The 12,140-nt window shown below is 40.7% G+C and overlaps 1 protein-coding gene across 1 annotated transcript in view; it reads left to right on the plus strand.

Moving 5' to 3' along the window:
• Nucleotides 1–2,592: 2,592 nt before the first annotated feature.
• zswim6 (zinc finger, SWIM-type containing 6) overlaps nucleotides 2,593–12,140 on the plus strand; it is a 48,587-nt gene continuing 39,039 nt past the window's right edge. Inside the window, exon 1 of the mRNA XM_005949839.3 lies at nucleotides 2,593–3,266. Within this exon, the coding sequence (XP_005949901.1) occupies nucleotides 2,840–3,266 (427 nt within the window). The 5' untranslated portion in view covers nucleotides 2,593–2,839. The remainder of the gene's footprint in view (nucleotides 3,267–12,140) is intronic.

The raw sequence follows: 12,140 nt of genomic DNA on the forward strand, positions 1-12,140 counted from the left end.
AATCATGTATGATTTTCGTTCCACTTCTCACGTGTACACCACTTTGTGTTGGTCTTTCACGTGGAATTCCAATAAAATTGATTCATGTTTGTGGCTGTAATGTGAGAAAATGTGGGAAAGTTCAAGGGGGCCGAATACTTTTGCAAGCCACTGTAAGTGTACACATTAGTTTTTGACTTCTAGTGAAAATTGTTTTCTATACAAATAACTCTCTCACTGAACTAACACAGCCAGTCCCTCAACGTGTTTGTACTCTCCTCTCATATTGCCTTCATATTAAATAATTTTTTGCTTTTTTAAAGAACTTATTTTAACACTGCACTCAACAACAAATAAATCCTCTCTAATAAAAAAAGTAACTTCAAGGGCCAAATTGCATTTTATTTCTTCAACTCGATATACAAGAAGATGTGATGTGGGCCGCAAGTGGCTGCAAGTTTGAGACCCCTGCTATAGGTGAACAATAATGTTGGAACTAAATTTCAGTGTATCCATCAAAGAGATGGTTCAAGAAACTGAGAGATTCTTGAAAAGACAATTTAATGAAATATAATGAAATATATGTACTTGCTTTAAATCTGGTGAATACAGTGAAAGATAGATTTGGTCAAATGCCTGAAAAATGAGCACAGAGTCAAATGCTAGAGGCCTGTACTGTCTTATTCAACAGAGTGTGCCATGGTCTGTGCTGCTGTCTCTCTTTCCCAGCCCACCCACTGTGTTCCCACCATGCTGAGTGAATAGACTCAGCCATTACTGTGCTTCTTCTGTGCTGTCTGCAGGGTAAAATGAGACAATACTCAAGATTGTCAACCAGGGGGCCTAAATCATTTACACAGCATGGAGCAAGTGTGCTGAAATGAGGCTGCTGATAACTCTGTCCTGCAGGAGCAGCAGGTGGTACTGTAACTGGAAGAGAAAAGTGACAGATAAGCCCATTACGGTGACAAATAGTGTGTTTATGCTCAAGTAAAACTGTTTAAATTTGTGTCTTAAATGTTCCCCAGTTGCTGATCAAAAGGAGATATCAAACATCTTTGGATGGGGCTGCCAGAAGTTTTCATTTCAGTATAACCTGCTGTACTGTCCTAGAAAGGCAGCAACGAATAATAGAGAAACACAGATATTACATTTTAAAAGATTTGCACAAGCTTTAATGATTATTTAAATACTTTAAACACAATACAAAAAACCCATAAACTGCTCTTTTTGCAGCTTTAAAACTTGTTGAAGCTGGTTCTGGTCTTTGTACTCCCGTTCATAACTGGGGCTCAAATATGTGTTTTCACAGTGCACATCTTATCTATGTATTGTACTGTGCACAGGTCTTAAGCCACCCCTCATTTCTTTATATTTTGTTGGCAAAACTATAAAAAATTCAAACAGATGCAGCAGTTTGCTGATTTTTTTTTCTAATGAGCTTGAAGGTCAATCTTTGACATAAACATCTTTATTTTTCAACACAGTTAGGCTGTGTTGAGCAAATTGTCTTGAAATGTCATTAAACAGTCTTCAAGAATAGTTCTCCAGTCTTTAAAAAGGACAAAAGCTGTTCCAAAGCTCTTCTTCAGATGTTGGCTGCCCTTTGTTCCATTCTCTATCAAGATGATCCCACACTGCTTCAGTAAAGTTGAAGTCCAGGCTCTGGTGAAGCCAATGTATGATACTATTCCATTCAGGCGTTAAAATTAGCTGGGATGATCTCAAATAGCATTCTGGCACCATCAATTAACGACTAGTTACATCTAATAAGCAGACTACTTTTAAATTAGTTTATTTTTTATTTTGGTGCAGTCTTTTTCAATATGAATAAATGACAACCCATTGCCTACTTACACCATCATCACAACCCCTTTTTCTTCTCATGCATTCATGTTACAGATATCACAATTCTCAGCATCTAGTTAGCATTAGAAGCAAACATATACAGAGTAGTGGTTCTTTAATCAGCAGGTAATTTCAAATGCAACATGACGTAACACGTTGTGCCGTTCATCGTAAAGCGTCTGTGGCACCTAAAGGTACAGTTGGTGAATTCCAGAAAGAAAGAAAGAAAATGCTAAAACAGGAAAATTAGAGGTTATGTGTTAAAAAAGTAAACATTTTACGTCAAAATGTACATATTGAATGATGTTTTCATCTTAAAAATCGTATTATAGTAGTTAATAACTCAAAGATTTCTTTCATCGGGCTTTGTGACTCAGCCTTACTATTTTTTTCATAACTAGATTTCGTGTTTCTTTTGTCAAAAATTGACTTCCATACCTCTCACGAAGCAGTTACGTTTCCTTTAAGCGCCCCACATTCAGGTGGACCGTAAACCTCACACGGGGCGGTGCTGCGTTCATTGCCCCCTCCCCCCCTCAAACCACGAGGCTCGAGTGTTGACAGGCGAATAACCGCCCATTGGCACCTAGCTTTCATCCGCCTGATCCACCTCACCGAAAGACAAAGCCCCCTCTCTCCGTCCCTAGTAAATGTGAACGCCAACCGGTAAAACCACCGTCTGAAGTAGCTCTTTAATACAACTACACCGTTGTAGTTGTATTGTACAAAGTTAACATTCTGGGCCGAAATCTGGCTTTCAAAGGACTAGGGCCGGACGGGAATTCCGCCCTCCTGGCAGTCCTCAGCACGGAGCTTGCCCCGCAGACCCCGCCTTCTCTTAATTTGTCAACAAAGGGGTTTGACAAGCTCGCCGAAGCCCTGCCCCATGTTGCCATAAAAGGATGATTTGGCCATACACGGCCAACAATCAGACCGTGGGTAACCTTTTCCGTTCCCCATCCCGTTCATATGGTGCGTTGACTTCCTCCGTCGCCGTTAAAGCGGAGCTATCATGGCGGAGCGCGTACAGCAGCCCCCAGCCAAGCGGCTCTGCTGTAGACCGGGCTACGGCTCAACATGTAGACAAGGCCAGCGGGCCGCGGGGGCGCCGTGCGGCAGCTCGGGAGCCACCCAGGGCGAATCGAGCAGAACCCAGAGTCCGGAGACCCTCCTGGACATCGCGGCGAGGAAAGTCGCTGAGAAGTGGCCGTTTCAGAGGGTAGAGGAGCGTTTCGAGCGGATCCCGGAGCCCGTCCAGAGACGGATCGTGTACTGGTCTTTCCCGAGGAGCGAGCGTGAGATCTGCATGTATTCGTCGTTCAACACTGGCGGGGAGGAGATCGGAAGTAGCGGGGAGAGCGGCGACGAGACGCGGCTGCCTTTCCGACGGGGCATCGCTCTGCTGGAGAGCGGCTGCGTGGACAACGTACTCCAAGTCGGTGAGTGATGTGGCGATACTGGGCTCTACGGACAAAAATGAAACAACCGAACAATTTCAGTCGAGAACAGAAAGAACAAGAGGAGAAATTTAATGTCGGTGCGCGAGAATGTGTCGATTAACACGAGGAGGTAAAGTGACAGGGTTTGACAACAAAGGGCGACAGACTCGCGGAGAGGCTACAATGGGGCTTTAAATCTGCTGGGTGCATGAATGGGAATGTGTGACTGAGGCATTTAAATCCTGTTTAGCTCGGGGCTAGTTTGAATGTGAAAAAAAGCCTTAAAATACAGACTACGCTGAAAATAAAACAAAAGAGGATTTCCCCCCACATCACACCTCAGCAGCGTCAGAATGAACTGCGAAACTTTGTCATATTAATGACAAATAAAACGATTTTACTGTCCTCCGGCTGGCTTGGATCACTTAGTGACTGCGTTGACGTGACTCGGGGAAGAAGCATTTAGTTGCGTTAGAGCTTTATTTTTTCTGTATCACATATCATGAGAAAGGAGCCTGTTCAAATACCGTCTGACCTTTAAAATCTGTTTTAAAAGATTACATAAAACTATTGAGTAATAAGGGAAGTGTTCAACTGGGTTGGGTCCCAACTGACACACATTACATTTGAATGAGTTGTTCTTTGTGGCACAATTGATATGCTGTTGAATAATAATGATAGTTGAGCATGCATTGTGGCTTTGACAGCCTGCATACAGTTTGATCAGCATTGTGTAGCAGTGAGAAGCTGATAAACACGACCTGCTGCACTGGAAAGGAGACAAGTATGCACTATTGATGTCTTATATTTAGATCTAGATCTAGATTTAGAGGAATGACGGGAAGGTTTTAGAGTTCTGTTTTTTTAAAAGGCAAGAAAAAAAGTATATATATACATTTTTTTCTTTTTTTATGAAAAGAAACTGAGAATTACCGTACGTGATCTTGTTTATAACCCATTGAGAGCAAGTGAAACAGGAACAGACACCTGTGTGCTTGTGCTTGAGAACTTTAGTCCACCAGCAGCATGAATCAGTGCTTGATTTAGTGTCATTTTTCCCCTCTCTGAAGAGGTTCTTTGAGATTTTAATTACCCAGCACACATATCAAATGCCCAGCATTTCCATTGTGAGTTTGGCACTTTGTTCCTATTTACATGTTCATTTGTGTCTTTCAAGCGTCCTGTTGCCAGCAAAAGAAGAGCAAACAAAAGCATCTTTTCACTCCCTTGTTAAGTAGAAGAGGTTTGGAAAGAGAAAGTATACTGGCACGGAGATTCTTCTTAAATGGGCCATGATTCACACCAGTCTACAGCCAGTTTGGGTTGTGTCTTTGTGCATATCTGAAGATCTCACTTTAATGAAGACAGCCCTCAGTTTGGTCAGCGGGGAAGCTGTGACCGTGCTACAGTTTGTCACCTGTGAGTTCATGAATCTCTGAGGGCTGTAATCCCATTACTCCATGTGCTTAATTTGAATTGTAATGGAATCTGAGTGCTTGCATGATCCATCCCTCGCCTACCCCCCCTCCCTCCACCATCAAATGCAGGCGGTTCATGTGGGCATTGTGTATTTGTGAATACGCACTCACAACACATTCCCCTGCCAAAACAAGAGGCCTATGTTCCCAGATATTGGGAAATGTTTCTGCAGGAATGAAACTGAATCTGGGCTCGATGTGCATTCTTACAAAGAGGAATAACAGTAGTCCGCACATCCCAAACGCTCACACACACACAGGGAGGCTTTCTTGGCTGATTGCACCCCAGCTTGGAATTTGCTGGAAAAATAGAGCCAAGAAGTGATAAATAAAAGATGTAATCTCCCCACATGTGGGCTGCACCGGAGGAGGAAGGTTTTCTTGCAGCAGACCTTGAGGAAATGAATTGGCACACATGCGCTGCGGAGCCTCACGCTCCACAACAGACCTGCACTGTTAATCTGAGCAAAGATCAACTTAGACATTTTTTTCTTGACAGTGTAGCTTCTCAGGTGTAGACCTGATGACTGCTTTATTACCTTTTTGTAGTCTATATCGTAGTTTGTGGTCATTTTATTGAACTGCTCCAGATGACCTGTTGAGCTACAACACAGTTATCTTCTGTTACAAATTGTAAATTACAGTTTAAATTATTATCTTTGTGAACGTTATCAGCGATGAAAAATGCCCCTAATTTGGCTTTTCAAAAACCAAGTAACAGATATTCTGATATGTTGGGGTTAGGTTTAGGGTCAATGTTTCAGGTTACTGTTTAGGATTAGATTTATGGTTACGGTTTAGGTTTGAGGGTTGAGTAGGTTTAGGTAGGGTTTGAAGGCTAGTTGTTAGAAGTAGGCTAGGAGGGTCAGGGTCTAATTCAGTTTGCGGTCAAAAGTCAGAAATGCATCCTGTGTGAAGAAACTACAATTTGTTCAAAGAGTCGTTACGGAACAAGAAAATAGACGCAGAAAGGGAACAGAAAGTAGAAGACATTAGAAGTAGTATTGTTGGGTAAACGTTGTGAATACCCGTTGTTCGACACAACCAGCCAAAATTGTGCCAATATGTAGTCTACACCCCGTCATTGGTCTGTTGTACTAGCTTTGATTGGATTGGTGAAATCTCTCATCGTTAGAGGCTGTAGGCACCTTCTCCAGGAACACAAAGCAGGTTCAGAGGGAGGGTGATGTTGCTAATGACCATCAGTTCTCTTTTCATTGGTTTTGATGTAAAATTAATCAGACTCACGAGTTGATATAATAATTTTGTAATAGCTTCAACTGCATTGTCAGTACTGAATGTTGCCAAAGCAGCAAAACAACCGAGAACTGCCACAGCTGCTGTAATGCTGTTGTTGTTGTTGCGTTAGCCTTTGCTGATTAAGTTTATGATGCTAATAGCAATGCTTGAGAAGGTAACACTGCTTATTCTATTGCTACTTGTTGTCTTCTTCAAGTTTAACCAGTTAGCATTGTCACATCCAGTAGTTCTTCATGCTCGGAGGTACCCACTGAAAAGTGGAGCCCTGAAAATGCCCCCAATAGTAGTGTCTACATGCCAACATTGTAAAGCGAGCTTGCGGATATTGTATGCTAATGTTTTATAATTAGAACTAAACATAAAGAAATGCTGAAAGTATTTTTCATGGGTTTTGTAGTTAATAATTTGGTTTAAACGTCCAAATTAATAGATTACCTTGTGATGGTATTAGATCAAGTTGAAGGCTCAGCAGATTTATTTATAGATCATCCTATAGGGGAAAAATATAATATGAGTACCCTGACAGAGGGATCAGGGGACCAAATCACTGGGGCTCTACCTGTGAACTGCTGATATCTGTAGAACCTCCTTCCTAGCATTTCTCAATAACACTTCCTTGATGTTGAAATGGAGACAAGATTTCAGTCTCGTGGTCAGTATTGAAGGGACTAATTGCTTATTTATGAAAGTGTATAAATAATAATGGCTGCTAAATAATAATAATGGCTGCTGCCTCCTGCACCCTGAGGTTTTCGCTGTAAACATGACGTAGAGCATTTTATTGACATCAGTTCACAGAGTGCAAGTCTGAGCTGAAGTATAGGCTGCAGTGCGTCTGCACTGAGCATGGTTATTTTAGGGAGTAGAAAAAATATCACAGCTGTGAACAGCATCACATTTACCTGGGCAGGGAGACACATCTATATGTATATGTGTATGTGAAATTCTACATATGGCGGGAAAACGTGCTGTAATGTGTTTGGTACCTGCGTTTCCCAGTTATTAGCTTGCATTTAAGCTGCTTGAACTTTTCAGGTCAGGTTCATAACTTACACTGAACTTAGACTTTAGAAGCACTTCTCTCTTTCCCTCATCCTTTGTTGATTTACTTCTATCTGCTTCAACTACACTGGGTCAGAGGTCTTTGAAATATCGATGCTGTTGGTATTCAATACTTGTTGTTTATGGGAAAATGCAAATCCCTCCCCCCTCTTTCTTCTTCTTGCTTGTCTGCTCAGCCTGGAATGAAAGAAAATTGAGAGTTAGCTTTATAAATAAAGATGATTCTGATTAATGTTTAAGCTGCTCATGGTCAGAAAACAACAAATAAATGTCCTGCACAGTGCCACACTGTTTTTTTTTTCTTTTTTTCATTTAAAAAGTCAAACGATGCACATGAGAGAAAAAATGCAATACTTGCTATAAAATGTAACCACTACATACTGTGTGTTTGAGCTAGCTAATATCATTCTACAAGCAGATGGAACTGCGTGTTAATGTACACTTTCATAATGCAGAAGCTTGTAAATAATCTTTAGTTAACCACTTTTTCCTGCATAATAAATGACATGTTCCACTTATTACTGAGATACAAGAGTGTTGATGTTGAGAAGAACAGGATCTTAGTTAACTTATCTCATAACTGATTAATAATCTTTCAAGCAAAAAATGGCAAAAGTCGTTTAGGTTTTGGACTTTTGAAGATGTCACCCTGGCTTCTGGAACACTGGCATTTTCCACCATTTCCTGACATTTCTGTCAACATTACTGTCATTTTGTACACTGAAGTGCAGAATTTGAGACTCAGCCCTCAAGTCTGTCACTGGCTTGTTGCTTCATAGTCATGAGGGTTGATAGGCAGTGATGACTGCCAGCATGTCCACCAGGCTTGTGTGAGCGCGTGTAGTTTTCCTCACATTTCATCATGTGATATTCAGGCAGCTCTGTTTCTGAGCTCAGATGTTGGGTAAGGTTTGAGTCTGCAGGCAGCATTAACACTCGACTATCACTGGTGCACTTCTGTAATCACTGGAGCCGGCTGAAGTCCAGCCCAAGATTTGCCTGTTCTAGTTCAGCAGTCTTCTGAGGAGGTGCAGCTTCCTGCTGACGGTCAGTGGTGATAGAAGTGCCCAGGTCCTTCAGATGAAGTACAGGCAGCTCACAGTACCCCCTCTAAGCCACAGTTCAAAGAAATAGTCCTTTTATATACTTGCCTCTTGTTTCTCCCCTTTCCCCCCCTCCTTTTTGTAATTTCAGTGCTTCTTCTTTTTGTGCTTTGTGCATTTGTAAGCAGGTGCAGAAATATTGCAGCCACTTCTGTATTCTGAACCCTTTTGAAAGTGAAATTACACAGCTATTATCAGTGGAGTGATGCATCAGGCGGTAGAGGTGGATACAGCTAGGTACAGATCCTGAACCTCTGTAGTCCAGTGGTTCCAAACCTATTCCTAACCTTTGTATTTTTAAGGTTAAAAATCCAGCGTGCTCTCATAAATGAAAGCACTGCTTTTTCTTCACATACACATACACACATATGCAGATGCTTACATGAAGCCTCGGGCCTTTCTTGTGTTCACTCATTACTGGATCTCATCTGCAATTTTATGAAGAATCAATGAATTGGGGCACACCTAGTGAATGATGCAAAGCCTTGTAAGTATGCCAAGGGACAACCACACTCAGCCTTTTAGCTTGTTGATCAGCATTAATAGTCTGTGCATAGGACCTCAATATGCTTCTTCTCTGCAAGATCAATTTTTATTGGAGCAACATTGGGCGCATGCTGTGAAAGCAGCCATTGGCAAAACTTGCCATTTTGAAAAATGGTTTTACAGCATAGTGAGCCTACCTGCGTGAGATTAAAAAACAAAGCGTCGAGCAGTGGGTGTTGATGTCCTACAGCAGAGTTGGTTTCAGTGGGGTTGTTGTTGCTGGTTGAAGACTTGGAGTAGTGCCCAGGTATTTTTCAGGTCATTCCTGTTTCCACATGGATGGCAGAAGCTCAGCTGATGCAGAGTTTTGTTTGGCTTGTTCTTTTAGTACTGTATTTTTCCCATTTATCAGTAACTGCCAGTGAAGAGAAAGCACATCTTTTTTTTTTTTCCTACGGAAGAGCTATATCTTTTAAAAAAAGAAAATAATCACAAATTTGTAGCTCAGCTGAGTGTTGGAAGTTTTAAGCTAACATTACTGAAACAGGAGGAAACAGTGCATTTCTTGGAGATGTACAGTTGGTGTTTCAGTAAGTTTTGGAATAGCTGGATGGGATTGAATTTGCTTTGGGTTTCTCTCATAAACTGTATATAAAGGATGGACTTGCTTCCAAGTCTGAAAAATGAAGCCAAGGAAATATCTTAAACTTGCATTTCAGCAGGAGGGAACTCCTCTGGTTCCAAAAGGAAAACACCCAGTTTTACTAAGGGAAAATAGCCATTTAGTCCCTTGATGTCAGTAAAAACTTAACTATTATTCAGAACAAGATGGTGGTGGTGAAAATACTCAGTGGGAGTCCCAGAAATTTGATTCTGTTTATATGGACGAGAGAAAGACCGAAGAAGTTACTTGGATGAGAGACGAAAACCTTTCTCCCACTGAAAACACAGCATCCAGATGAACAGAATCAGCTTTCTGGGATTTCCTTCCCTGGATGATTGAGCATACATCAAGACACTCGGTGGAAGCTTTTTAGCTAATGGGTGACGTCATTGTGGAGACCATCTTTTATATACAGCCTATAGTTGCTAAGATTTTTGAACAACATTGCATCTTAACAAGCTGTAAGTACATGCTAATTTTTAGAGATTTTTGGGGGACTTTTCAAAACAGATATTGATATAAACAAAAAAAACCCCACTCCATGTCCGTAGGTATGTAATATAAATATGTTGGTATGTAGGTAATTCTGCAAATCTCTTACTATGGCTAGTTTAGTGTTTCTGATCTGTATTCCTCTGCCGCATCCCTTCGTCATTAACCTTCAGCTTGTCAGAGAGGAGAGGCGGCAGAGAAGAGCAGCGGATGGAGGAGGGGAGTAACTAGTTTACCTCCGCCTGACTCGATTGGCTCAATAAATCCTGTTTTGTTCTCATTGTCATTCTTGTAGCCCAACATGTTCACCTGTCCATATCATGCCCCTGCTGCTGCTGCTAGTGTTTCATTAGGAATTCATCTGCTGATTATTGTAGTGATTTATCATTCGCTCCATAAAGTGTCAGTAAATAGTGAAAAATGCCCATCACAATTTTCCCCTAGGGTCCAAAGCGACATCTTCATATTCCTCCTTTTGTCTGACTACAGTTGTGAAATTCATAATTTATTTACGGTAGTTATAGTTATATTTTATTCCAATTTAGAGCGTCAGTGATTGATGTTTAGTCCCATTCATATTTATAATAATGTATTTTTAATAAATCAATTTATTTAGAGAAAAAAGGTTCAATTAACATTTATTTGGCCAAACTTCACAAATGTGTAGCTTTGTTATCTTTGTCTAGCAAACAAAGCTAAAGTGAGTCTGAAGGGTTTCCGATATTTTATTTTATTTGTTATTAAAAAATTGTCTTCTTAATAAACAAAATAATCAGTCGATTAAGAAAATGATTAGCTGGATTAGTCTTTTGTTATTTGCAGTTCTATCATGTGAGACAAAAAAATTCAGGACACTGTTAAGAAGTAGCTAATCTGTCTTTTCTTTTGTTTGCTTGGGAAATAGATTTCGTTATCAATTAGCTAATTGTTTGAGCTGTAGAACAGCCTCTGCCTTCCACAGTCTGTAGTGGTGTCTTTTCTTGGCATGTCTGGGGAGTGCTATTCAACCTCACACTGTCTCAGCAAGTCAAAGCCTGCCATTGCTACAGCTGTATGGGAACATGGGGCACCAGTGTGAAGTGGTCCCTGAAGACGATGGCCCTTTGGCTCACTGCATATCTGCAAACAGAGCACTTTAGTTAACAGGTGAAGTGCTTGGAGCATTTCAAACTCAGGATTTTCTGAGGTCATCACAGCAAAACAGTCTTTCCTGTTGTCATAAAGAGGACGCCAAGGGGCTCGTGATCACTGTTGCAGACCAAAGAGAAGCTTTTGTCTTTGTAGAGCAGGCGACTAACCTCTCACAGCCTCAGCGCTGATCAGAGACTGCTTATGAGCAATGGTTACCTTTTAATGGGAACTTAAAGCTATCATCAATCAGAGGCTGTTACCTTAGCTCACAACCAGAGCATGCTTAATGAAGACTGATGCTCCTTTCCTCTACCTATACAATATATCCTTTTGTAGCCTTGGAGTTATTTTGTGCACTTATCTGGACAAAGACATGTGCATTTGATTTGATTTGACTTGATTTTTTTTTAAGCAATAAAAGATTCCCCAGCAATAAGGTCCTGGTTCACATGGAGGTGAGGTAATGTAACTGACCCAGTATCTGTGTTGGCGTATGGAGGTGCTACAACTGTCAGAGAGACTGCTAATGCTTCATTTTTAATGCATAAGGTATAAACCTATTGGAGTTGTACTGAAAAGGGAAATGATGGGATCATTGTATATTTGTCAAATTAATTAGCAAATTCCTATGTAATTGCTGTAATTGTTCATTTAATCTCTCCAGGTGTTACACTACTTTATTTAAGCACAGCATCTTTAGTGCAGGATATCAAAATGACGTTTTATTTTGTAAATTATGGATGATTAGAGAGATGGCCTCGCAATAATAAAACTAATAATGATGAGAGTAATTACTACTGCAAATACTTTGACTTGAAATTAACAAAATTACTAGTATGACTGAGTATTTTTCTCTTTAGCAAACAGAATAGACTTAATAAAAGTAACACCCTAGTTCACTGGTGGTGGCACACATGTAGATCCCACTGGTGCAAAGCTAACATGTGTCATACCTGTCAGTGTTTAATAAACTCAGAGGAAAGACTCCTACAAAAAAAGGTGATTAGAAACACTTGATACACAAATGTTATGGAAATTTAGAGCAGGTCTCTTCTCATTAGTAGCCATTAAATGTCCACCCGGAATCTTGAAGCTCAGTTTCGGCATTGTTTCCAAAATTATATTCAAAATATGCCCTGTGTGCAATGTAAAAGCATGCAGATTAGCTGGATTATCATTGTGGTGACGGGGTGGATTC

The sequence above is a fragment of the Haplochromis burtoni genome, unplaced genomic scaffold, assembly GCF_018398535.1.
Source record: "Haplochromis burtoni strain Fernald_Lab_line unplaced genomic scaffold, NCSU_Asbu1 Contig_344, whole genome shotgun sequence".
NCBI classification, from domain to species: Eukaryota; Metazoa; Chordata; class Actinopteri; order Cichliformes; family Cichlidae; genus Haplochromis; species Haplochromis burtoni.